The sequence below is a fragment of the Lissotriton vulgaris genome, chromosome 2_1, assembly GCF_964263255.1.
Source record: "Lissotriton vulgaris chromosome 2_1, aLisVul1.2, whole genome shotgun sequence".
NCBI classification, from domain to species: Eukaryota; Metazoa; Chordata; class Amphibia; order Caudata; family Salamandridae; genus Lissotriton; species Lissotriton vulgaris.
The window spans coordinates 789,646,835-789,673,766 of NC_141687.1; the positions used below are offsets into that span (position 1 = coordinate 789,646,835).

Sequence of the window (26,932 nt, forward strand, 5' to 3'; positions counted from 1 at the left end):
AGCAATTAAGTTTTCTTGCCCTGGTATGTATTGTGCCAAGAGGAGGATGTTGTGTTTGTTTGCCTATTTCCATATGGTCTGCGCTAGCTGCGACAGTTGTGTGGAATGGGTTCTCTCCCTACCCACACCAGTTTCAGAACGAAATACATTGCAGTCATATTGTGGGTTCATAGGAGAGCCATTTAGGTGTCAAGAAGCTCCAGCATGTTTATGTGCAGTGCCTGTTGTTGTGAAGTCCAGTGCCCCTGAACCACAGTGTCCTTCATATGAGCACCCAACACCACGAGTGATGCATCGGTTGTAATTACGTCTTGTGGGTTTGGGCTCTTAAAGGCTCTTCCCTTCAGTATTTTTGAGGTGTTCCACAACTGTAGTGCCTGACAAGACCTTGGGTGAAACCAACAGCAGATCTTCCATGTTCTCCCCCCCCCCCCCCCAAACCTCCCTCCTCCCCTCCGCTTGTGACCACTGGGATACAAACACTCCAGGAGAGGTCTCATGTGTAGTTGAGCATGTGGCACTATCCCTATGCATAATTTCATCATTCATAGTAAGTGCATCACTGTTTTGAGTGGTAGGTGACGGTGTGACTGAAAAAGATCCCGTTGTTTCTAGATATCGAAAAACCCTTACAGATTTGGGGTAAGTCGTTCCCGATACTGAATTGAGTATTACTCCTAGCTATGGTTGGACCTGGAGTAGTTGGAGATCCGATTTTGTAGCACTGATAGTTAAATCCAATTAGTGCAGTAGGTTGATCTGGGAGATGGTGCATCATGTCTTGCATCCCATCCCAGGTTGCCCTATTGTATCGGGAATTATCGGGAAAGCATGCCAACTAAATTAGCGATCTTCCAATGGTTTGCGTGCCCTGTTGCATCAATTAGTTTACTTTTTTGTCTGGAGGAGGCCCTATCCAGTTCCCTAATACTGCAGCTCTCCTCCTGGCTGTGGTGACAACAGGGGAGTCTGCTGGGAGATGTCTCCGTATGCACATAGGGTTAACTGGAGATGACCTGCAGTTCTTCTCTTCTCTATGTGAGGAGTTAAGACCCAGGATTTGAATGGGTCCTTGAAGATCTCTTTGGATACGTCGAGGACAGGTCCAATCCTTGGCAGATATTGTACTGTGAGAAAAAGTGTTTCCTCTAAGAAGTCAGTAGACTCCCATGTAGTGTGCATGGCGAGCTTCAAGTACTCTACCACTCTTTGGATGACACTGTGGTAATAGGATGTGTTATCTGGTGGCGATGCCTTAGTAGGTACTGATGCCTCCATGTCTGGGTCATGCAAGACCACATCATAATCATCCCATGGGTCAGGGGCATGGTGGATGTCTTGTGTTCCTTGGAAATCTGTGTCCTGTACGTCCCCCTCTTCCTCCTCTTGTGGAGAGGGCAAATGTGTTTGTGGGGACTCTAGGGGGCTGAACGTTATTAGGCTTGTGGCCCTGTGCAACCGTTTTTGATGGAGGATGTGGCAAGTATTGATCCGGAGCCCGTCTCTTGGCATTTTCTTTACATTTTCCTGGCTAAATTGTTGCAGTCCTTCAAAGACAATGCTTTGTTCTTCCCTTGGTCTTTGTATAGGAGTCTTGTTTCATTGGAGCTGGTGGTGTGACCTCAAGCTTTGTGTGGCTTTGGAACCCCGGAGGTGTGACTGTTCTTCTGGCCAGAAGAGTGTCCATGTTGTTTTTCAGTCCTCGAAAACAAGGTCAGTTTCGATTCCAAGGCGCTCGAGCATTTCTTTTGATCCTATGATTTTCTTGGGGTCGCAGCTTGCTTGGCATACTTCGGTGCCGATAGGTCTGCCAGTGCCGACTTATGCTTCGGAGCCGATGGCTCAGTCAGTCTGACTTCTGCTTTGGTGCCGGCGTAGTGCCAGAGCCGTCCCCGTACTTTGGCCTTGTTGCCCGATGGGGATAGAGAACGTTCTTGTCCCTTCTCGGCTATGAGGCGGGCTCACTGTGTCAGCCTGAGCCAGAGGGCTGTGGTGCACCATGGGGTGTTGAGTGAAAGATCTTCTTTACACTGGGGTCAACAGTACTCGCAGTATGTGGCGGTGTCCTGATCCTCAGGCCAAATATGGAGCTCATCCTCGGCAATGGGGACACCTCGGCCTGCACCGAAGCGTGTCCACAGAGGATGAATCAAAATTAACGTAGTGGGGGCTGGCGATGAGCACCCCACCTTCTACCGGAGCACTTGTCTTGCTTTTCCACTTCATCACTATCATGCTAGAACTCCACCTCGACTGCCAGTTCCATGGTAGGTGCCAGGCATTGACCCATATGGTAACGAAGTGTCTTTTTGAACAATGAGCAAAGCGAACACTTGTCTTCGTTCTCTAAAGGTCGACACAAATTACACACCGAGTGCGTCGGAGTGTGTGTATTTGGCCCCCGCACCAAGGGCACCATCGGAAGACGCCATCCTTTGTCTCCATCACACAGAGACAGTCAGTCTCAATGGGGGGTGTAATGGGTGCCAGGTAATTGGTCCCCGGCAACCGAGAATCCATGGGTGAAGTCTCCTGGTTTTCAGTTCGAGTCTTTTCTTGACCATAGGCCGCGTGGGAGTCAAATTCTTCAGAGCTCCGACACAGTCTGTCCGAGCCAGATGACGTAAAAGAAAGTTCTTAAAAAGGAGCCGTCAAACATGCACAATACCTCGAGGGGGAGGAGAAACGATGCACACAACGCCTATCGTAACATTTTCTGGAGTAAAAAACAAATTACAGGGTCCGGGCCAACACTAAATTGCAGGACTATGCATAGCATGTGTATCTGCAGCCAACACATGCTACGAATATAAATGGTATTTAACATCTTTAAATTTAAAAAACAAGACACTTCCTATCTTTGGGCCTTCACCAGAGGTATCAGCTGAATGAATATTTCGCCCTGTGTGCTGGATCTTTTCTAGTGGATTTAGGGTTAAATACATTAGATTATTCATTCTCTCATTTAAATAGGCAATTGTGAACATTTCCCGAAACCTTATTTAAAAGGTAAAAGTATGACAAATGACCAGCTAGGTAGCTACCTCTAAATAAAAGATGCAGCTATAATCTTAAGGCAGCTACAAACACCTGGACCATTAAATGCATTCAATGACATTTACCAACCAATTCAACTTTGAAAGGTAACTTGGGGAGATATTTTGATTGCTTTCTTCTCAACTATGACTCTCCCTCTGGGTTGGGGAATTCCTGTGGGCAAATCAGAACATGTAATTGTGTTGTATGCAGATGATGCTTTGGTCTACCTCGGGCAACCGGAAGATTCGGTTCCAATCCTTGTTTGGGTTATGCAGGACTTCTGGGAGATCTTGGGCCTTTGGGTAAATGCTCAAAAATCGATTTTATTTCAGCTGTGTCTTCTAGCCAATCATCAGGTGGAAGAGCTGCCAGATCTTGGTCTCCGATGGGAGATAGTCAGCATTAAATATTTAGGTATTCGTATTGTCAGTCATGAAAAGCTATTCTTTTATCTCACTAAGGGGAGGGTTATGCCAGGTTAAAATAGTCTATACAATTTTGAAACTCCCTTCAACTATCTCGAATGTTGAAAATAGCACTCCTCAAAAAGGTGGTACTCCCACCCTGTCTATACGTAATGCAGGACAACTTTTATGAGCTCCTGCGAACAGTATTTGATGAGCTTGACAAACTGACTAGATCACTTATTTGGCAGGGTAGGAGATGTAGAGTAAGTCGAGTTACCTTGAAGCGCGAGTGGGGAAAAAGGCGGCATGGAAGTACCAGACTTTAAATTGTATTACTATGCCGCACAATTACAATATGCGGTTCATTGGCTGGACGCCGAGCCAAACTGAGAACGAAACCTGCTGGAAGGAACTTATCCCGGATACCAACTGAGGGAGCTCCTAATGAAGGGGGCTAGGACTACACCGACTGTGCCCCATGGGATTCGCTACATGGGGAGAATATGGGAGAGAGTGGTAAGGTCCATACTTAGAAGAGCCCGATATGCCTGAGACATTGATATTTGGTTGCTGGTAGCCTTCACAGAAATCCCACAAACTATGGATATAGATAAATGGCAGGACGGTGACTGCTTAATGTTGTCTGACTTATACACCGAGAATCGATGTATTTCCATGCAAGATGCCCTAGAGTCATTTAACCTGGATACAGGCCAATTCCTAGAATGCGCAAAGATAACGGCAAGACAAATTTGGCCAACCTTCCCGGAGGCAACAGAGTGCATACACACACACACTGGTTACATTGCTAGAGATGGCAGGGGGTCGTTAATTAATAACTTATTTTTAGCAGGCATTACAAGCTGATAAACAGTTGCAACCCCTCCCAATAGAGGATGCCTGGCAACGCCATTTTGATCATTCAATTTCTAAACGGGACTGGCTCAAAATACATGCAGGGTTAAACATGTGTTGGTGAGTGCCCACTATAAATTGATCCAATATAATTATATACACAACCTATTTAGCCTTCAAACGTCTACATGACATATACCCCACTAAAGATCCAAAGTGCCTGGGACGTCATTTGTAATCAGCTGATTTTTTTGTATATTACCTGACACTGCCCAGTAGTGCATCATTTTTGGATCAGCTGAGAGAAACCACAGGTTTGAAGATTCCATAGATGGGAAGGGTGTGTCTGTTGAGCCCTCTCCCCGAGAACCTCAAGAAAAAGCTTAGTAGACGATGAGCTATTTTAGGCCTCCTCATCGCAAAAAAGGAGAATTGCAATTCATTGGATAAGTCACCGTGCACTGGCGAGGGACGATTGGGAGAAGGATCTCTTAGAATGGGCAGAGGCGTAGGAGGTACGGATGAGGCGAACATGACAAATCCCTAGGGCACAAGAAACATTAACGGCATGGGCAGAGAGGGCTTGGTGCCTAATCACCTATACACCTTCCCAGAGGGAAGCCTCGACCGAGGGATCCGGGAGGAATACACAAGAACTAGAATAGCGTAGAGTAACATCCCCACAGTCGTTTGGGTACGGACCCATGGGAGCTATAATGACTCTGAGGGACATGATCCGTTATGTAAGACTCTTGAGGGTTACCCATCATGGAAGCTCAGGGGAGGATCATTTTTAGGTAGTTGAGGTGTTCACTATTTTGTTTGGTCATATGGTCATACGGACCTTGAGGAACCGGAGGGGAGGGGGGAGTCTCGTCTGAAGGTCACATACTGTTTGTACTTGTCGTACTGACTCTCCAAATATATGATCCTGAATGACCTGTATATGGAATGTCTTCCAAATTTTACTAAACTGAAAATAAAGAATTTCTTTGTTTTTTAAAAAGGCTTGGCCGGTGGTGGTGGGGGGGGGGGGGGGCGGGGGCGGGCTGGCTACGAGCCGACAGATGGCGGCGTAGCTGAAGAGCTCTGTGACAGAGGCGGCTCTAATACATCAATCCGGCTAATAATCCGTCGCAATTATATCTCTAGAAGCTGATCTGGAGTGGAGGAACCGAGGGACACCGTCCGCTACCACTCCTGACAAAATCCGACAAGAGGAGCCAGGAGTGGACCATGACGACAGTGTGGGCCTTTCCGTGAATCGGAAACACCGACCTTGCGCTGAGGCACGAACCGGCCGGAAGTGCCCAGGAGACGGGGGCGATCGCCGGAAGTCGCGGCGAAACAGGAGCGGATCGCGGAGGCGGTCTGCATAGGAGACGGAGTAGTGAGAGGGTGGCGGCTGCCTTGACGCCCTGCAGTGCTGCTGCCCACTACCCCCGCGGGCACCTTTGACGCCGGAGAGACAATACACGAAGCCCCGACGGCAGTGCGCCTGCAGCGTACTGCATGAAGTGGGACTCGGAGGCCTGCCGGCCGCCTTGCTGGCGAGTCTCAATTGTTGCACATGATCTGGTCTCCCCGAGACCCCCCCCCCCCCTTTGGGGCACCTAAAATTCGTCTGGGCATTTGGCACTGGGCACCCAGTGAGAGACCTTTGCGGAGTCCAGGGTGACTGGATATAATTTGAGAAGTACTCAAGGGCAGGCGCTGGAGGCGTCCCACGTACCCGCGGCACGCTGTACCAATTGGCAGAGAACCCAACCGCTCTACTGGGAGGCCGGGGACTATTTGTTGGCACCGGTGGACTCCGGAGGCGCCCATAGCGGAGGATCGAGGTGAGCGGTGTGGCTGGGAAGTATGTAGTGCCATAAGGCAGACCCGACGTGCTGGCTGGCAATTGAGGACTTAAAGGCTTGCAGATACAGCGGGGGAGACACGTTGGGGTCACTCATACCGTGTGACTTAGCCTGAATACGCCGCCATACCAGCACACCCTGTGGTGACGCCAGAGCCCTGGGAGGTGGCGCCATTTTGTCTCCATTGCCTAGGACCTCGAGACAATTGTGAAGCCAGCGTGATAGGGCGCGGCTATTTCAATCCAGAAGTGGAACCATAGCCAAGAACCATGGCGGGAAGGGGACCCAGGGGCAATGCGGCACAGTCGAAACTTGAAAAATACGCCTTCGACAACGCCACCGCGCAACATCCAGAAGGACGCCCTTCCACTGGCAAGAGCCCGGAGGAAGATGGCGCCAAGAAGGTGACACTAGAAGATTTAATGAAAATGCTATCCAACGTGCAGGCAACGGTGGGTTCTAGCTCTACAGACGTCGGCCTACTAAGGGCAGATCTACACAAGATGACGGAGGGGGTGGCGCAGGTGGAAGTGGTCACAAAATCCTTAGCAGTGGACACCTCTGAACTGCAGCTGGCTATGGAGCGCATGGATACAGTCACCAAGAAGCTTCAGGAGAGGCTGGACGACCAGGAAGGACGCTCACGGAGGAACAACGTCCGAATCCTAGGCATACCAGAGTCAGAAGGCAAGCAAACGATGGATCTCTACGTAGAGGACCTAATTAAGACAAAATTGCAACCAAAGGGTCTCCCACTTTTTCTCTGTCGAAAGGGCGCGCAGAGTCCCCGGTGGAGCACCGAAACCGGGAGCGCCGCCACGGCCAGTACTAGCTAGACTCTTTAACTTCCGTGACAGAGACGCCATACTTCAAACAGCAAGGATCTCACCACCTATTAAAATACAGAATTCCACCGTCGCCTTCTTTCCAGACTACACAGCAGAAGTGGCCCGGCGCCGAAAGACTTTTACAGACATCAAAAAAGCCCTACGAGCAAAGGAGTTACCTTACTCAATGCTCTTCCCGGCAAAACAGAGTAGTTGATAATCATAAAGCATGGCTCTTTGACACTCCTGAAGCGGCACGAGAATGGCTGGAGGCGTGTGGAGGCTCCTCGGCGAGCGGGCAGAGGACAGCGCGACCAAAGAACAGAGAACCAGACGAGTCAGCAGACATCACCCGGGCACAGCCAAGACTTATCCACGGAAACGGGTCTGGAAGACGAAGAACAGCCCGAGTTGTAAACGCCCGGATGCACTGACACTGGCGGCAACTTCTTCAGCAAGATGGGCGTGTGGTCCTTGGACTCCACTCTGAAGGAGGAAAAAGAGGGCGAATGGGGCCGCTACCATCATTGAACTACTTACCCCCTACAAGCAAGTACAATGGGTTGGGATGGGATTACGCGCCCTGCTAAGTTGGGGAGGCGGGCGGTTCTAAGTCCGTGTAGAGGGGAGGCAGAGAGGGGGGTGGGAAGGGAATGTTTAAATGTTTCAGTTATTAAATTGTGCGACAAGACACAACACGACCAGAACAGCACACGATCCACCCACAGAGAAGCGGGACTCATGGCACGAATAGGGACAACTCGGAGGCTCAAATCAAACACACCTCACCATGTCACAACACTCACAAGAGACAGCCTCTAACGGCGTATTACGGCTGGGAGACAACCCACCCCTGAAAATAATGACCTGGAATGTGCGGGGACTGGGTGATAAAATCAAGAGAGGATTAGTATTGCAGGCCCTCAATCGCCACAACCCACATTTAGTGCTGCTGCAGGAGATGCACCTCACAGGAAAGGCTTGTAAGGCACTTGACCGTAGGGGATACAAAATGGTGGCACACTCTGAGTACACTTCTGGGTCTAGGGGTACAGGTATTCTCTTAAAGAAGACCTCACCATTTATACTATTGAGCCATGTGGAGGACGACCAGGGCCGCTTTGCCGCAGTACATGGGCAGTGGGAGGGTCGACTCCAAAACATTGTATCGATTTACATCCCACCGGCACTCCTTACAGTGGCCCTGCCAGCACTGGTAAAATTCCTACTCAAACTCCCAGAAGAAGACACTCCTCGATGGAGATTTCGATGCGGTTCTGGACCCAAATTTAGATAAATTCCCAGTTAGAACACATGTACCCGGTCCCACTAACCTACAAGGCTTCCTGGGGGCTATGGGCCTGATAGATCTTTGGCGCCAAAGGCACCCAAACGCGAGACAATACACCTATCACTCGGCTTTACACAACAGCCTATCCCGAATTGACTATTTCTTCGCGGTAGGAGATGGGATGCGGGGCATTGATACTGTCGAAATCCTGCCCAGGGGGATTTCGGACCACTCCCCGATAATGCTGGCAATACGCTGTCAGGAAAAGACTCATAGGAGGATTTACCCTATATACCCTAACCATTTAAAACTCCTGAATGTCAGGAAAGACCTGAAAAAAGTGACGACGCACTATTTTGCCGAGAATAGAGGTTCAGTATCCTCCCCCTAGATCTTATGGGAAGCATATAAAACAGTTTTTCGTGGGCAAGCAATTGCCGCTATTGCAGGACATAGAAGAGCACGGAGGAAGGAACTCGAAGAATTAGAACATTCCCTACAAGCAGCCACTGCGGCACAGGCAGCAGACCCCACGCCAGACACAACTCACACACTACAGCTGTGTCTGCAGCGACATAGGGAACATCTCAGACTGCAGGTGATGAATAATATTTCGGCTACAGCCCACAGAGTCTACGAGGTGGGAGATAAGGCAGGGAAGATGTTAGCCTGGCTGGACAAAAAGGACAGGAGTGGAAGGGGCATTCAGCAATTACACGCCAACACGGGGCACTTACATACACAACCAGAGGAGATAGTGAATACACTAGCGGATCACTTTGAGACAGTATACACCCCAACTAAAGAGATCACAGAACATGATGCCCTGCATAGTATGCACATATAGAAATCCCAACAACTACACCAGAAACAACTCAAGAATTAGAAGCAGACCTCTCGGTCGAGGAAATACAATCAGCAATCCATGCGTTACAATCAGGGAAAGCAGCAGGCCCGAATGGGATTCCCATAGAATGGTAAAAACTTATGGTGGACACGCTTGGAACGCCCCTGCTAGATATGTATAAGGAGAGCCGAGACAGGGCAACGCTCCCCGTAGACCAACGGACAGCCACCATTGTGGCAATCTTGAAGCCTGGCAAACCACCCGCAACAAGTACATCATACCGCCCAATATCTCTCATCAATGCTGAAGCTAAGATCCTTGCGAAAGTACTGGCCATGATACTGATGCCCTGCCTCGCACAGCTAATACACCCTGACCAGTCCGGCTTCATGCCGAACAGGAGCGCTGCCCTCAACCTCAGGCGAGTGCATGGGGTGATAGCAAGGGCTCCGTCGCTATCGGAGCCAGCTGTGATTCTTTCACTAGACGCAAAGATGGCATTCGATATGATCGAGTGGGGGCACCTCTTTGCAGTCCTGACATGTATGGGCTTTGGCCCCAGATACATAGCTTGGATACGTCTCTTATACACTAATCCAGTTGCACATGTCACAGCTAATGGTCACATCTCCCGCACGATTCGTCTGGCGAGAGGGACTCTACAGGGTTGTCCCCTCTCCCCATTGCTGTTTGCCCTGGTCTTGGAACCACTGGCGATACTGATCAGAGGCACACCGCTATTAAGAGGTATCCACTGGAGAGAGGGGTGGGAGGACCGTGTGTCCTTATACCCTACTGGCCCTGTGTGACGACTACGGGACATACTCGGGATATACTATTAACTGGTCGAAGTCCATCCTATACGTGCTAAAGGAACCCGATCCACAGCTTAATGCACGCTGCCCGCTGCAACTAACCACATCCCCCTTTAAGTACTTGGGTATTTACATAAATGACAATCAAGCAGATTTCCTCAATAAAAATTTGATCCCACCCAAGGCCCGGCTCCGTATGGATGTTAAGCACTGGGCCTCATTGCCGCTGACACTCCTGGGCAGAGAGGCACTTTATAAAATGATGGAACTTCCCAGGTTCCTATACGCATTAGAAAATTCACCCTACCCTGTCCCGGCGAGCTACTTCCGACAGGTGCAGACTCTGGTGTCCGCCCTACTCTGGGACAATAGACCGGCACGCATCGCCCAGGTCAAGTTGACCAAGAGCTGATACGAGGGAGGGATCGCTCTGCCTAACTTGCAATTATACTATTGAGCCGCCCAACTTAAAATCATCAACCAGTGGATACATGCGCCCTGAGATGACCCTGCCTACAGGGCAGATAGGGCACAACTAGGCGCGGAATGTATGCTTGTGACACTATAACAGAAGTCAGATGGCCCGATTGGTAGGACCCACGAGCATACGGTCATGCTGTGGCACGTGGCACAAGCGCAGCTGGGGTGGAGGGACACCATCACTAAACTTACACTGCTCTGGGACACTAAGGCACTGGGGCAACTGAGGAAGAGTAAAGGGTTCGCACAATGGGATAACATTGGCATATCGACAGTGGGAGACATGTGGGACAAGGGCGAGGTGATCCAGTTTTCCCTCCTCCAGCAACAGTACAACTTAGGCCAAAACAAAACCTACAGATATGTGCAGAATAAGACACGCGTTACTGCAGGCGATACCACCGGATAGTGATGTCCCAGAATATTCCCCGCTAGAGGATAGACTGCTCACAGACTATATGCAATACAGCGCCACTTCCCTCACCTATAAGAAACTACTAAATAACCAACCAGACCCGACACTGAAACTGAACAAAAAATGGGTGGATGAGCTGGGGGACATGGATGAGAGAGTGGAACGAGGCACTGGTATCCCCAAGAGAGGTGGGGATCTCGTCTAGGCTCAAACTAGTCCAGTTAAAAATCTTACATCGAGTGTACTATACATAGGTCACGCTACATAAACTACATATGGCTCCGCACCCCTATTGCCTTCGGGGATGCGGGATGCGGGTACTTTATTTCACACCCTTTGGGATTGCCCACTAGTCGCCGCCTACTGGCGCCAAGTGATGCGCACAATGTCAAACATTGGGAGCATCACTGACTCCCGAGCCGCGAAAATGCCTCTCGAACATCTGGGATCCAAACGATCTATCCCGGTACGGGTTGTTGTGGAGTACTTAGTCCATGATGGTGGCATAGCGGGACATAGCGCAGAAATGGGGGTCCCCAGGGCTTCCCACAGTGGTGCAGTGGTGTACAAACATGGACTTATTAATGATTACAGAGCGGACGGTATACGTGAATAGGGCATGTCCTCGTAAATGGAACAGGGTGTGGTCCTCATGGAACTCTTACAGGGGTGACCTTTGTGATCCACTGCCGGAAGATGTTGACACTGGCTCAGACGAGGAAATAGAGGAGGAATGGGAATAGACAGTGCATCTCTGAGCCACAGTTGACTTTATGGTGAATCTCACTATATGATACATCGAGGGTGTACTCCGATCATGGGCGTGTCGACGAGTTTGATTGTTCAAAGGTTTATATAAATCTACAGTGAGACAAGACTGTAATGGAAAAATGCAGACCTTTTCAGTAATCTGGTATACTTTCTGAATAACCGATATACCCCATTCATTATAACGCCGCCGGACCCCAGGGATGCCGGCTAAAGGGCGGTGTATCAAATGCAACATTTGCAAATGCTAGAAATTGATGCGGCCGGCCCTGTGGGTTGTAGGCCAACAGCTGTGTTATTATAAAATATACGCAATAAAGGTCTTTAAAAAAAAAAAAGGCTTGGCGGAGCTCCCGCTGAGGTTTGTGAGTTGGTTCTTTTACAGGCATAATACACAAGTAGGGAATTTGAGGAAAGCTCACCCTTGATGTAGATAGGATAGGAGGGCGCTGCTCTATATTTTGTGTCGACCCTGTGTGTAATAATACGTGCCTGCACTGTATCCTTAAAAATCTCAGAACGGCACAGCATGACCTTGAGCAAAGGAGGGTATTGGCAAGCCCTGTGTGCTGGACAGTGTTTCAAAAAGAAAAGAAAATCGTTCTCACTAGGATCTTTGTGCGAGGGGACCTGAGATATGCTGCCGCCCTAGCAATGATGTCTTGAGAAGGTGAAGCATCATCAGAGTGTGACATCTTGACCAGTTGAAATCTGGGTCAGTGCCATCTAGGACATGGGTACTCACAAACTTTCTCTCGGGGGTCAAATTTACAGTTTGGTTTGTGTCCGAGGGCCCTACCGGTGGGGGCGGGGTCAGTGGGAGAGGGGGTGGGGCTAGAGCAACAAAAAAAACTGACCATGTGGTTGTATACAGGTACCTGCAACGGATGCCATGCGTCCACTGATCCACCAGACCTGGCATACACACATCTCTCCCCCTCTCTTTCTCTCTTGGTCTCTCTCTCTCTCTCTCTCTCTCTCTGTCCCCCTCCCTGTCTCCCTCTGTCTCACTCCCTCCCGCTCACTCTCTCTCACTCCATATCACTCCCTCTCTCCCTGTCTCACTCACTGACTGTATCACTCCTTCCCTCCCTCCCTCCCTCTCACACATCCTCTCCCTCACTCCCTTTTCCTCCCTCTCACTCCGTCACTCCCTTTCTCTCCGTCTCGCTCCCTTTCCCTCCTTCTCCGTCTCCCTCCCTCTCACTCCCTTTCCATCTCCCTCCCTTTCTATCTACCGCCCTCTCCCTCCCTCTCACTCACTCCCCGTCTCCCTCCCTTTCACTCCCTCTCTGTCTCCCTCCCTTTCCCTCCTTCTCACTCCCTATCCGTCTCCCTTCCTCTCACTCCCTATCTATCTCCCTCCCTCTCACTCCCTATCTATCTCCCTCCCTCTCACTCCCTGTCTCCCTCCCTTACTCCTTCTCTCCCTTTCCCTCCCCTCCCATATCACTCCCTTTCCCTCCCCTCCCATATCACTCCCTTTCCGTCCTCCTCCCTCTCACTCCCTCTCCGTCCCCCTCCCTCTCACTCCCTCTCCGTCTCACTCCCTTTCCCTCCCACTCCCTTTCCCTCCCACTCCCTTTCCCTCCCACTCCCTTTCCCTCCCACTCCCTTTCCCTCCCTCTCGCTCCCTCTCCGTCCCCCTCCCTTACCCTCCCTCTCACTCCCGCTCCGTCCCCCTCCCTTTCCCTCCCACTCCCTCCCTCTCCGTCCCCCTCCCTTTCCCTCTCTCTCAATCCCTCTGTCACCCTCTGTCATCTCACCCTGCCTGTGTGCCAGCCTGGGCACACACACACTCACAGCCGCACCCGAGCACTTCACAGGTCTTTAAAAGACCATTTGCATGTTAATGAGGCTTTGATGTATTTCACTCTTCCTAGGCCCCTGCAGCTTTACTCTGGCCATCGCTAGGATCGCCCAGTCCCCACAGAGCAGCAGATTCTCTTGCGCTGCTGCAGACACACTTAAAATAAAAATAAAAATGTAAAACACTGGTATGGGTCCGCGGGCCGCCAGAAAAAAAAAGACCATTTGTTGTGTGAAACTAGGATAAGGCTGTACTTGTAATTGGACACCAATTGCCACTATTTCCAAAATGCTGTACAACGTGTACCATTTGTCTTCAAGATAATGCGATACTATTAACAAAGTGCACTGACTATTAAGTATTCTTCTACAAAGGGCTGATTTCAGCCAATTACATTATTCATTTAATGGACTTGGTTGAAGCCTTTAGCTATCAGTCTCTGGACATATAGTTTCTATGTTAGATGCCACAAAAGTGAAATGGCGCAATTGCCCATGTGTATCATTTCAAACAGTCTTGAAAAGTAATCTAAATATTTTTGCTCCACAAAACTGCAGGTTATTATCCAAAACTTGCCTACATGGTGCCTGTAGGAGTAAAGAGCACACAATACAATAGGCTATATGGTTTGTAGTAATAGCAAACCAATGTAGCACATTGAGAAAAATCCAAGACCTGAATTACTTGCAGCATTTATCTTCATAACGATCTGCTCAAAGGTACGGGAACAGGGTACAAAATTCGGTAAAGATATGCAATAACAGTAAACAATTAACAGTCTAGAAATAAAAAATAAACAGATACCTGATGGACTATCACCACTTTCTCCATGCTGCAAATGCATTCCACTAGAATCTATTGAGTTTACAGTAACAGTCTGAAGATTTGGCATTTGACTAACAGAGGCTGATGCTGAAATGCCTCCAGCTCCAACTTGACCAAGAGTAAGCGTCTGCACAGGTGTTAGAGTAATTTGCTGCTGCGATGGATTCTGTATCTGCAAGTTTTGCAAATTCTGGACTCCTTGCACTTGAAATGTTTGCCATGCTATTTGTCCAGAGGGTGTCACAGTTTGAGCCTGAATTAAAAACGTTCCAGGGTTCAATTGCAATTGAAGATTTTGCAAAGCCTGCTGAGATATGCCTTGGACACCATGGATTGTCTGTTGTGCAATGCTTTGCACAAGTTGGGCTTGACTGTTATGCTGCTGAGTCTCTTGAAGTTGTAGGATAGGCTGTGCAGTGGAGACCTGAATATTGTGTGCCTCATCAGAGATAGAAGATTGCATGTAATTTCCCTGAAGTTCAGAAGTGTGCACCTGCTCACTAGGACTGGAGGTCAAACTATTTGAGCTTTGCTGCAACATGCCTGTGTGGTCCATGCTTACAGACAGCTGGGATGGTGAAGACGTTGGCACAAACAAATCTGTATCCATGTTGGATTCATTTGCTTCTGGAGAGGCTTGTTCACCAGTCCTTTCAGAAGTATCTGAACTATCCATAGCCTGCCCTGCATTTATCATGTGTCCATCTGCATCAATACCAGCAGTCATGGTTTGAGATCCTCCTGGTATGCCCAAAGAGTCAAGATCAACACTATTGATAGGTACAAAAGTGATGTTGCCTGGTCCAAGTCCAAGTGGTACATTTGTAACTACTTGTGCTTGTCCAGGAAAGCTTGACCCACCACTACCACTAATAGTAACTCCTTGAATCTGGACAGATCCACCTGAATGCTGGACCTGGCCAGATGGAGACAACAAATTTGAGTTTGAAGCCAAAAGATTACCGGATGTAGATCCAGAGGCAATGAGTGTTTGATTGGTGCCAGGAATTAGCTGAATTTGACCAGATTCTTGATTGATGCTGCCACTTTCTGATGTAGTAAAACCAAGCTGCACTTGCTGACCATCGGCTGTTTGGAGCTGAGGAATTACTTGATACTGTACATTGGATAATGTACCATTAGATGAATCTGATCCCTGTGCAACTGAAAATAAATGCTGGTTTTGAAGACTCTGAAGAGGAAGGACATATTGCCCAGTTGACGTCACTGTAGTACCACATGGAAGCTGTACTAAATTGCCAGCTTCATCCTTAAGAGCAGAACCAGTGGAATAGACTTCCCATCGATTTGGAGTTTCTGTCAAATTTAGGGAATCCAAATCTTCAGTCTAGAGGGGGGGGAAAAAGAAAACAGTAGTGTGAATTTGAGATTGCACTAAGTATGTGCATCATAATCAAATTGAGGCCACTATACCACAAAAAGAACACTGATAAACTCTGGATTTTAGCAGAAGACATTTGAACATTGCAAATAACTGAATATTTACAGAAATAACCTGTAATTAACAAACAGAAACAATTCTAACAGCTTGAAATACAACAGGCATTACTGGACATGTTTTGCTAATTCATTACATTCAAAGTGCACAGCGATTAGAATTTGTTTTGTTAGCTTACCAAAAAAGTACTGTAGATGCCCAAGGACCAAATGTCACCAGAGTTACACATATTTAGCATTTGTTTGCTGTAGAGAGCACAAATGTCACCTTGTATCCACTTTATAGCATTTCTACGACATAAACTTTGAACATGCGCACTTCTTCGCTTTTGAATCGTGTGACTGAAGGTGAAACCACTAGACCGTGGCTTTTTCATCTGGCTCATGACCTGACAATTGCACTGATGCCAGGATAAGTTGTCCCAACTTTCACTATTATTACTGCTTAGGTATCCTTCCTAGACCTACAAGTTATCCTTTATAGACTCCTTCGCCAGTCTATTCTCGAAAGTAGATGAATGGGTAGGATACCTCATGATCCATGAACTGGTCATGAAACGTACTCTGGCAAAACTTGAGTCATTTTCAAGATAAATGAAAAATGGGGTCGGATAAAACTTAGTGTAATAGGTAATTTCACATTGCAATCCATTCTCTTTGCACCACGTACAGCACATTCTCCATACCACAAAATATGTTCCCCTAGTTGCCACTGTTTTTGCTAAATGCAAACTTCTATATTTATCTGGACTCACAAGATGTCTAAATTCCAAGTAAGACTGATATTTGACTCTGTGCCAAACAGCCTGAACCATGCTGAAGCTTTAGAATCGTTGGAAAACTTAATTTTACCTTGGATATGTTCGTGGTATTTGGTTTTGTGAGGAGCAAGCAAACGCACCAGACAAGGTAACTTAGAATACATCCCAACTGTCCATGGTTTCAAAGGTTCAGCATTTGCTGTCCTAAACAGTTGCAAATAGGTTGAAATGCAGAGTACTATGCACCTTTAAAATGTCTTCATAATAGCTATTAACCTGCTCCCATTTTTTACTTGCCTCTTTTTTTGCATCTGAAGATGTCTGTTAGTCTACTCAACGGTCTTGAGAGATGCTCTGTAATCAAATGGATGCCATGCTGTGTAGCCCTCATAATAGGACAACAGACTTTATGTCCTCTCTTTTCAGGATGCATAACATGATAGTCAGTTGTAACAAATTAAGTGAAATCTCCTTGTAATCTCTCCCGAAAATACAAATTCTATCAAAATATTCACATTAAGTCAGTACAGACCACAGTAAACCAAAATAAATGCAATGCATTACCCTACCTTCTGCTGTCTTTCTGGTGATTTTACTCTTTTTTCGTCTCTGTACTTAATAAGTCATTTAATCGGTTAAAGGAATAACAGTTCGGAGATTACATTTGAGAGATGATAACGGTCTGCAGAGTTTAGACGGATTGGCAATATGAACATAATTTTCAGGATAATTGGATCTTTGAGAAAGTTGTTTATCAACTGTAGGTGGGAGGAGAACAGGGGTACGAAAAGGGAAGCAATAGTTGACCTTCAGTTTTTATTTTTACTATATATCGTTAAACCCAATAAAATGTGTTTATCAAAAAGAACCTAATAGGCATACAACCCTTCACTTTAATTTACGTGCAGAATCCATGTTCAGAATTTGGTCTCTCTCATCTATCAGCGTCGCAAGCAATGATAATGAATCTTAATGTGGTCAAAAGGCACAGAAGCTCATATTACAGAATTATTGTCAGACAAAAGTGACAGATTAGCCCTTCGTTGTTTTATTCAATATTCTGGAAAATCTAACCACAAATAATAGTATCTCATGAAAGAGCAGCGGTCTGTTGGCTATCTCAGCATGACATGCACTTGATCATTTAACTGGCTGCAACGAACATATTTTTAGAGACTGTGATGGAATTTGTACTTTGAAAAAATATATATTTATTCGTTATATATATGCAAACCACACAATCGGGTGCTAGATCACACCGCTACCAACAGAGATCAATTAACAGCAATAGACATCTCAGGGAGATTAGCAAGCACCACCATATCTTGAATAAACATATATGCTGAAAGGCCAAAAGCTTCAAGCGAAACAAGATCAGACATGTAGCAGATGTACAAACATCCTAGGCATCACACTGGGCTACTTGCCTCGAAGGTCTAGTGTCGCCATCTACGGGGCCCAGGTTATAACGGTTAATCCAATTAACCCATATTTTATATAGCGCTCCTCCCATCCCATGACGCCTGGCTCTGTCATAATCAGCTTGGTGGGGTATCTTAAACTGTATCAGCTGTAACCTGGATTTTATGGCTACCTCCTGTGGATACATCAGGGCCGCTACCAAGTCTGTGTCATGCACGTCTCCTACCTCCTTAAGCCATCTTTCCCTCAACCTGTGCAGCGTGTCGGGCTTATTGTTGTTTAACGTCTTATATGTGAAGGAGACCACCTCCTACCCAAGCTCGGCCACTTGTAGCCTACCTACAAGCTGGGAGTATTTAGATATATCTACAATCCCTATTATTTCTCCCATCTATGCATGGCTTAGCTGTGCATATTTATAGCACTGATTCTGGTGGAGCTGAAATTCTCTTCTAAGAGAGGAGAAGGGAATCAGATCACAGTCCTCTAAAATAGCTCCAATCTTGGCGATGCCCATCATGTCCCAGGCTTCATAACCTTTCCCACGTCCAGCATCATCCCCTCTTTCCCACAAAGGAGTCTCCCAGGTCACCTTATTTGCCCAGCCTAACCACCCAGTAGCATTACTGCCAGCCTCAACCATCACCTGTGTTGCCGGCAGCGGTTTGCTAACCCAAACATTCACCCCCCCCCCCCCCCCCCCAACCCACCCCATGCAGATAATGCAGAGGGAAACACAGAAGCAACTGTGCCCACTCCACCTTATAGGTCGAATGACCCGGAGGTGCAAATATCCAATCATTGACCTTTATCAGATATGCGGCCCTGTAGTAGGTCTGCACATCCGGAAGAGCAATGTCACTGTTATAGGAAATGCAAAGCCGCATTTGTAAAGCAACTCTGGGGTGGCCCCTATTCCATAATAGTGTTCTCAGTTCCCTTTCTATTCTGGCTAAGCCTCTCCTATGTAATTTTGTAGTATGTGTTCTGGAGGGCGTAGAGCAGTTTAGGGAGCGTCATCATCTTGAAGATGGCAGCTCTCCTCAGAAGAGTCAGGGGCAGCCCATGCCAGCGCTTTGCATCTCTCTGAAAACCTGTAACTACCCTTCCCAGGTTGTCGGAGAGACATAAGTCCCTGCTGGGTGTCATACAAATTCCAAAGTACTTAAAGCCCACAGTCTCCACTCACAGTCTGCTTGGTAGGGAAGTCAGGTCGGAGGGGCCATATGGCTGAAATAACACCGACTTCTCCCATTTTATCTTGCACCTCGATAAGCCTCCAAATATCCCAACAGCCTGTAAAATTACAGGAATTGTGACTAAGGGATCGGTGACAGAGGAACAGGTCATCCACATAAAGCAAGATTCTCTCTTTCTACAAGCTAGAGTCAGAAACAAGGGATTCCCGTATGTCAGGGCGTGTATGGACCATACATGCTAGAGGTTCAACTGTAAGAGTGAAAAGGAGGGGGGGTGTGAGAAGTTGGCCTGATGTATGATGTCCACAGTTCTGTGGGCACCCTGTATCAGTCCAAACAATCCCTTATGGTGGTGGGTGTAAAGTCAACCTTATAGACAAGCTATCCTAGGGGTAGCATGGACTAAGCAGTCTTAGGCTAAACTCAAGAGGGCATGTGAAGCCAGCTGTTTTACCATATGCAATCCTGTAATATCAAATGAAAGGACACCACACAAGTTATAGATTATAAAAATATATGTATTTATTACTAGAATAATCCTCTGTACTCTTTATGAGTGCAGAGGCACAAGCGTTTAAAGAAAAGCACAGTTAAACATTCAAAAGTTGCCCAATTTTGGATAGGCCCGGTGGCCACTAAAACCATATACTAAAATAGTGGTAAAAGTACCACCTCTCGAACAATGGTAAGGCCTAGGGCGTTGTGAATCGCTGGGACTACTCGGGACTAGCAGTGATGATGTCTGGAGAGGCCCGCAGGACACGGGTGCAGTGCCTAAAGCACACGCATGCACCAATGCAAAGTCAATGGCGCGTAAAAGTCATTGAGTTACTGTTTTGGAAGTCTTCCGACTGGAATGGAATTAACCCACTTTAAACTAGGACACTAGAGGTGTAAACCACTACAGGAGCACCGGTGTTAGATCATTACCTCACCCACAGGAAGTGGGTGCATAGGTGCCAAAGTGTGTCGGGTTTTGTCGTGGAGATCTATGGAGCCTGGAGATGGAGATGCTGCAGGCGGCCAGGAGAGAAGAGTCCGGTTGGATCAAAGGGTGGATCGAAGATGCAGAGTACCTGAAAGCAGAGGGGACAGAGTCTGGGTCACTAGCCAGTGACCAGGAAGGAACCAGGCGATGTTGGGCGCAATCAGGTGCTTGTCGTGAAGCTCGTCTCCGCTGCCACGTGGACCTTGGGGCATCGACGATGACCAGGAGTGGAGCACGAGCTGTCCCACGAAGGCTCTCACTGTCGGCAGTGTCTGCTTCCGGATCGGAGTTAACAGGCCTTGGCAAATGCAACCCACGTAGGACTCGAAAATCGCTTCTTACTCGGACCAGCAAGGTCAGAGCGGTGGCTCCTTTTCAGGGGAGCGAGGGCCAGTCTGGAGTAACCAGACTAGCAGTGTACATTTTAAGGTTTGTCGGTTCTGGGGCCACTAGCCAACGGGCAAGCGACCGGACCAACGCGTCGAGCAGGAAAATGCAAAAGGGTCCCACGCAGCACTCTGAGTGTGGAGGGGAGATCTTCGGTGCACAAGCTGCTCGGGGCTGGGGCTTCTCAAACCCCAATGCACAGCTTCGAGAGTGTCTCGGAAGCTGCACGGTCAGCACTTCGCAGTCTTTTCAAGATGGCAGGCTCCACGCTTCACGTCGCCTCCACGGGTCCCAGATTCGCTGGGACTGTGGATCGGGCTGTTAGAAGTCGGGGAAGCTGGGTCTTGTCGATCTCTGTCGCTCGAGTTCCGGCGGGAACTGCAACAAAGCAAACCGTTGGGCGCTGGATGGTGCCCGTTTGCACAGGGTGGTCACTCCTTGACCACAAGGGAGATTCTTCAGTCTTCCACGTCGAGTGGGATGTCGAAGGGTCCAGAGTTCTGGGTCAAAGTTTCGTTCAGGATAATCTAATGCTCCTGGGCACAGCTCCAACTTTATTCCAAATCAAGGGGCTGGATTACCTGCTAGGTCCCTCCTATGTGTGGGAGCCAGGAAGGGGATGGTTACACCCCTTTCCCTTTGTCCAGTTTCGCGCCAGCGCTGGGACTGGAGTGTCCCAGCACCAGTTTGAACTGGACTATGCATGGGAAGCCTTGTGCTCCCCAGGCAGTGTCTAGTTTCATTCAACCCTCCCTGCTACAATCCACTAATTCCTGTCTGGGGTGGTGTAACACCTCCCTGTGACAGGATACCATTTGTCCAGGCCTCCCCTGCCGGAGTTTCGGTCAGCAGCAGGAGGCCAGACTCGTGTCTGTGGCAGCAGCATCCATTTTGTGATGCTGGGGCTTTGGTTAGGTTTAACCGCGTTTAAGCAAAGTAACATGTCTTCTCCCTCTAGAAGGGTGGAATGCTACCCCATCGCCAGGACTGGCGAGGGGGTAGTATTCCAAAGCGTATGACACCTTACACGACATGTTTTGATAAAGCCAAACCAAAGTTAGCAAGTAACCGAGAGGATTATAATGCACTTAAGAGTATATGGTATGGCAATATCCCGGAACAGCTAAGGGAGTTGGTCCTGACAGCTGCAGACAGGCTCAGCTCATGCTAGAGCACCATCTCACATAAAACCAAGCACTTTGCCTCCAGGATTGTTAAGGCCTGCCATAGGAGTGACTTATAGGTATATATGTGTCCAGATATAGGTTTAGATATAGGTACACTATATCCAAGCAAGGGGTGATTACACGACCTTGCCCCAGCTGAGTGATCAGCCAGTTGTGTCAGTTTGGATAGCCAGCCAGGGATGGCAAAATATATGCTGCAGCCCCTGGTAGGCCTTGGATACACCTATGCCCTGGGTACCTATAGTACTCTGTACAGGGGCTGATAAGGTGACCCAATATCCAATTGGGTATGTACCTAAAGTATATGGATGTGAATTTAGAGAGGTAACAGCAGGCTATGGGTCTGATTAGCAGGCCCACAGCCACATTATGTCTAAAACCAGTGAAGCAAAAATCTGGGGTGACCATAGGAAAGCAGACCCTACTCCCCTACATAACCCCTCCCCCCCCCCCCCAAAAACGCAGGGACATTAAACTTAACCTTGACCAGATAAGTCTTCATGTTCTAAGTCAAAATACCTGGAGAGACCATCTGCAGTGCCATGGTCAGTCCCTGGTCTGTGTTCCACTGTAAAGTCCATCCCCTGTAGGGAAATGGACCACCTGAGCAGTTTGGGATTCTCACCCTTCATCTGATTTAGCCACAAGAGGGGCTTATGGTCTGTCTGAATTAGGAAGTGAGTGCCAAACAAGTATGGTCTCAACTTCTTCAGGGCCCAAACCACAGCAAAGGCCTCCCTCTCAATGGCTGACCAACGTTTTTCTCTAGGGGTCAGCCTTCTGCTAATGAAAGCAATAGGCTGGTCTTGACCATCCACATTAAGTTGTGAAAGCACAGCTCCCACCCCCAACTCAGAAGCATCTGTTCGGACAATGAACTCTTTGTAGTAGTCAGGACTCTTCAGGATAGGTGCAGAGCACATGGCCTTCTTCAGGTCATCAAATATCTTTTGACAGCTAACTGCCCACTGAACCTTTTTTGGCATCTTCTTGGATGTCAGATCATTCAATGGTGTCACAATGGACCCATAGTTCTTCACAAATTTCCTGTAATACCCAGTCAGGCCCAAGAAGGCTCTGACTCTTGTCTGGGTAGTTGGAGGAGCCCAGTCCTGTATGGTCTGGATCTTGCTCTCCAATGGTTGAACCTGACCCCCACCTACTAGGTGGCCCGGGTACACAACCTTGCTCTGCCCTATCTGGCACTTGGTAGCCTTGATAGTCAGGCCTGCCTTTTTGCAGGGCCTCCAGAACTTTCTTCAGGTGGATCAGGTGATCCTCCCAGGTGGAGCTGAAGACAGCAATATCATCTAGATATGCTGCACAAAAGTCATCCAACCCAGTAAGGACTTGATTCACCAACCTTTGGAAAGTGGCAGGTGCATTCTTCAAACCAAAGGTCATTACCACAAATTGATAATGTCCACTGAGGGTTGAGAATGCTGTTTTGGCTTTAGGCTCCTCGGCTAACCTGATTTTCCAATAGACAGCTGTCAAGTCAATTGTGCTCAGAAATTTGGCATAAGCCAACTTATCTATGAGCTCATCTGCCCTTGGAATAGGATGAGCATCTGTCCTAGTGACAGCATTGAGACCTCTATAGTCCACACAGAACCTCATTTCTCTCTTTCCTTCTTTGGTATGAGGTTTTGGCTCAAGGACTACTGGGCTGGCCCAGGGGCTCTCTGATGGCTCAATTACTCCCAGTTCAAGCATTTTCTGCACCTCAGCCTTTATACAATCCCCGACATGGTCAGGTTGCCTGCAGATTTTATTCTTCACAGGCAGACTGTCACCAGTGCCCACCTCATGGGTGCACCAGTTAGTTTGACTGGGTGTAAGAGAAAACATATGTCTATGAGCCTGCAACACCGGTCTGCAGTCCCATTGCTGTTGGTCAGTGAGGCTGCCTGACAAGGCTACTCCATCCACTGAACCATCATCAGGGTTTTGGGATAACAGGTCTGGGAGAGGGTCACTCTCTTCCTCCTGGTCCCCATCTGTAGCCATGAGTAAACCCATGTCTGCCCTGTCCACATATGGTTTCAATCTGTTTACACGGAGCACCCTGTGGGGGCTCCTAGGGGTGTCAAGGTCCACCAAGTAAGTGACCTCTCCCTTTTTCTCCAGTATGGTGTGGGGTCCAGACCATTTGTCTTGGAGAGCTGCTAGGGCCACTGGCTCCAACACCCACACCTTCTGCCCTGGCTGGTACTCAGTCAGAACAGCCTTTTGGTCATGCCAAGCTTTCTGTAATTCTTGGCTGGCCTCCAGGTTTTTGGTTGCCTTCTCCATGTATTCAGCCACCCTGGAGCGGAGACCAAGTACATAGTCCACAACATCAAGTTTAGGCTTTTTGAGAGGTAACTCCCATCCTTCCTTCACAAGACACAATGGACCCCTTACAGGGTGGCCAAACAAAAGTTCAAAAGGGCTGTAGCCAACCCCCTTCTGTGGACCTCTCTGTAAGCAAAGAGTAGGCAGGGTAAAAGGATGTCCCATCTTCGCCTGAACTTTTCAGGTAACCCTTTTATCATTCCCTTCAGGGTCTTGTTGAACCTTTCAACAAGCCCATTGCACTGTGGATGGTAGGGTGTGGTAAACTTAATAGTTCACTCCACACGCTTTCCACATTGCTTTCAAATATCCAGACATGAAGTTGGTACCTCTGTCTGAAAGTACCTCCTTTGGAAAGCCCACTCTGGAGAATACTCCAAGTAGGGCCCTTGCCACAACAGGTGCTGTTGTGGTCCTCAGGGGGAATTGCCTCTGGGTACCTGGTGGCATGATCCACTACCACCAGGATAAACCTGTGCCCAGATGTTGTTTGGGGATCCATTGGTCAAACAATGTATATCCCAACTCTCTCAAAGGGAACCCCCACCACAGGTAGTGGTATCAGGGGGGCCTTTGTGGTGCCATCTGATTTGCCACTGGCTTGGCAGGTGTCACAGGAGCGACAAAACTCCTTGGTGTTCTCTGACATAAGAGGCCAGTGAAAGTGAGGGACAAGTCTTTCCCAAGTCTTGTTCTGGCCTAAGTGTCCTGCTAGGGGAATTTCATGGGCCAAGGTGAGAAGGAAGCCCCTAAATTGCAGAGGTATAACCAACCTCCTGGTAGCACCAGGCTTGGGGTCTCTAGCCTCTGAATAAAGGAGCCCATCATCCCAATACACTCTATGGGTACCTTGAGCATTCCCAGCAGCCTCAGCAGCAGCTTGCTGCCTGAGGGGTTCAAGAGAAGGGCAAGTTAAATGAGCCCGTCCCAGATCTGCCCTAGAGGGTCCCCCTGCCCCCAGAAACTCAACTTGATCAGGTTCAAGCTCTTCTGAGACAGTCTCCTCTTGTATCAAAGAATCAGCCTCCTGTGAGGGCTGATCCTCAATCTGGGGCAAGTGGGAAGGCACTGCCTTAACCCTCTTGCTCTTCCTCTTGGGTTGTGGTTGATCTATAGTTTCAAGATCCACCACAGGTTCAGGTAGGCACTTCTTGGCCTGGGACCTGGTTACAGCAAGGACATTTGCTGAAATACCTAGCATCTCTGCATGAGTCCTGTACTCCACTTCTGACCATAAAGAATTCTCTAGATCATTGCCCAAAAGACAGTCAACTGGGAGGTCTGCACTCACAACAACTTTCTTGAGGCCATTTACCCATCCCCAGGAAAAGTTAACAGCCACACTATGGTTCAGCACCCCACAAAGTACACAGTGACAAGAGTAGTCAGAACAACAATTGAGAAAATCAATTCAGTAGGACTTAAAGTTTTCGTTCTTGCTTTTATTCAAAGTCTTCATACAAAAAACGTAGCCAGCGCGTTTCGTCCGAAGGACTTCTTCAGGGCGAAAGATATTGAGGATACTTGACGGTAGTTTTTTCTTACAAGACTTTATGATCAGAACTTCAGGTGTACATGGCATTATTAGCCTTAATTTAAAGGAAAAATGGTCAATTCCTCCTATTCAGTATACATCGTTGCAGATAGGCCGCCAGAATGGTGCCATTATTCACAACCAATTCGTCTGGTATTTTGTAATAGGTTTGGTTTCGATCTGCGCAGAGTCTTCGTTCTACCTCGGTGCCGGTCTCGAGTTGGTAGAACTATCAACTATTTAGTTTATGCCATGTACACCTGAAGTTCTGATCATAAAGTCTTGTAAGAAAAAACTTTGAATAAAAGCAAGAACGAAAACTTTAAGTCCTACTGAATTGATTTTCTCAATTGTTGTTCTGACTACTCTTGTCACTGTGTACTTTGTGGGGTGCTGAACCACTGTGTTGGATAGCTAAAATGTTGGGAGTCTAGGGGTATGTGACTTCAGGTTCTTGGCACCCACAATATAAATAATTGGACCTCCAAACATTGGATAAAGTGCAGTCATCCTTGACTTATACCCCTGTCCTAGTGCTTTTCAACAGCCACACTATGTGTAGTAGTGGCATTGCTAGCGCTGGTCACTAGGTAATTCTCACCTAGTACAATTTGTCCAGGGTCCACAAAGTTAGGTATCACCATAGTGACACTGGCACATGTGTCCCTGTAGGCCTGAGCCAGTTTCTCATTGATCAAAGGCGTCTGCCTATACTTGCCCAAGGTATTGGGACTCATAGTAGTGGTCATAGCCATGTCCACATCATAGAGCAGAACTGCCCGAGTAGGGATTTTGACTAGGCCAGACTCCATCTCAGTACCCAGGGTTAACCCTACTATACCCTTTGGTTGTGTACTGCCACTGCTGACTGTACTAGGGGGTGCAGGTGCCTTAGGGGCTGCAGTGGTAGGGACTGGGTTTTTCTTAGTGCATTCACTACCCCAGTATGAAACTGATTTACAGGTATTGCACCAAGGTTTCCTTGGGCCATCATTCTTCTTCTTGTTTCCATTCTGGGAACCACCCTCCTTATTAGAATTATTTTAGGGGCCTGAAGAAGACTTCTGTTTTTTTTCTTTCTTATCTCCACCCTTCTGGTCTGCCTTCTTCTGATCACCACCTTGGTTCTGGTTTTTCTGCTTAACCCTGGTTCTGACCCATTTGTCTGCCTTCTTTCCCAATTCTTGGGGAGAGGTCAGATCTGAGTCAATCAGGTGTTGATGCAAAAACTGGTTCTGGCAATTATTAAGGATCTGTTCTCTCGTTATAAGATTGTACAATACTGTATAGTCTGAAACGTTACTTCCCAGCAACCAACCTTCCAAAGCCTTAGTGGCAAAATGAACAAAGTCAGTCCAGTCCTGAGTCTGAGCTCTTTGGATATCTCTGAACAACAACCTGTATTGCTCAGTGGTTAG

The 26,932-nt window shown here is 47.9% G+C and overlaps 1 protein-coding gene across 3 annotated transcripts in view; it reads right to left on the bottom strand.

The window, feature by feature from the left end:
- Nucleotides 1–26,932, bottom strand: part of SP3 (Sp3 transcription factor) — a 156,688-nt gene that overhangs the window by 106,357 nt on the left and 23,399 nt on the right. For all 3 annotated transcript variants that reach the window (XM_086956150.1, XM_086956148.1, XM_086956149.1), the window contains one exon: nucleotides 14,221–15,589. In XM_086956150.1, the coding sequence (XP_086812276.1) occupies nucleotides 14,221–15,589 (1,369 nt within the window). The remainder of the gene's footprint in view (nucleotides 1–14,220; nucleotides 15,590–26,932) is intronic.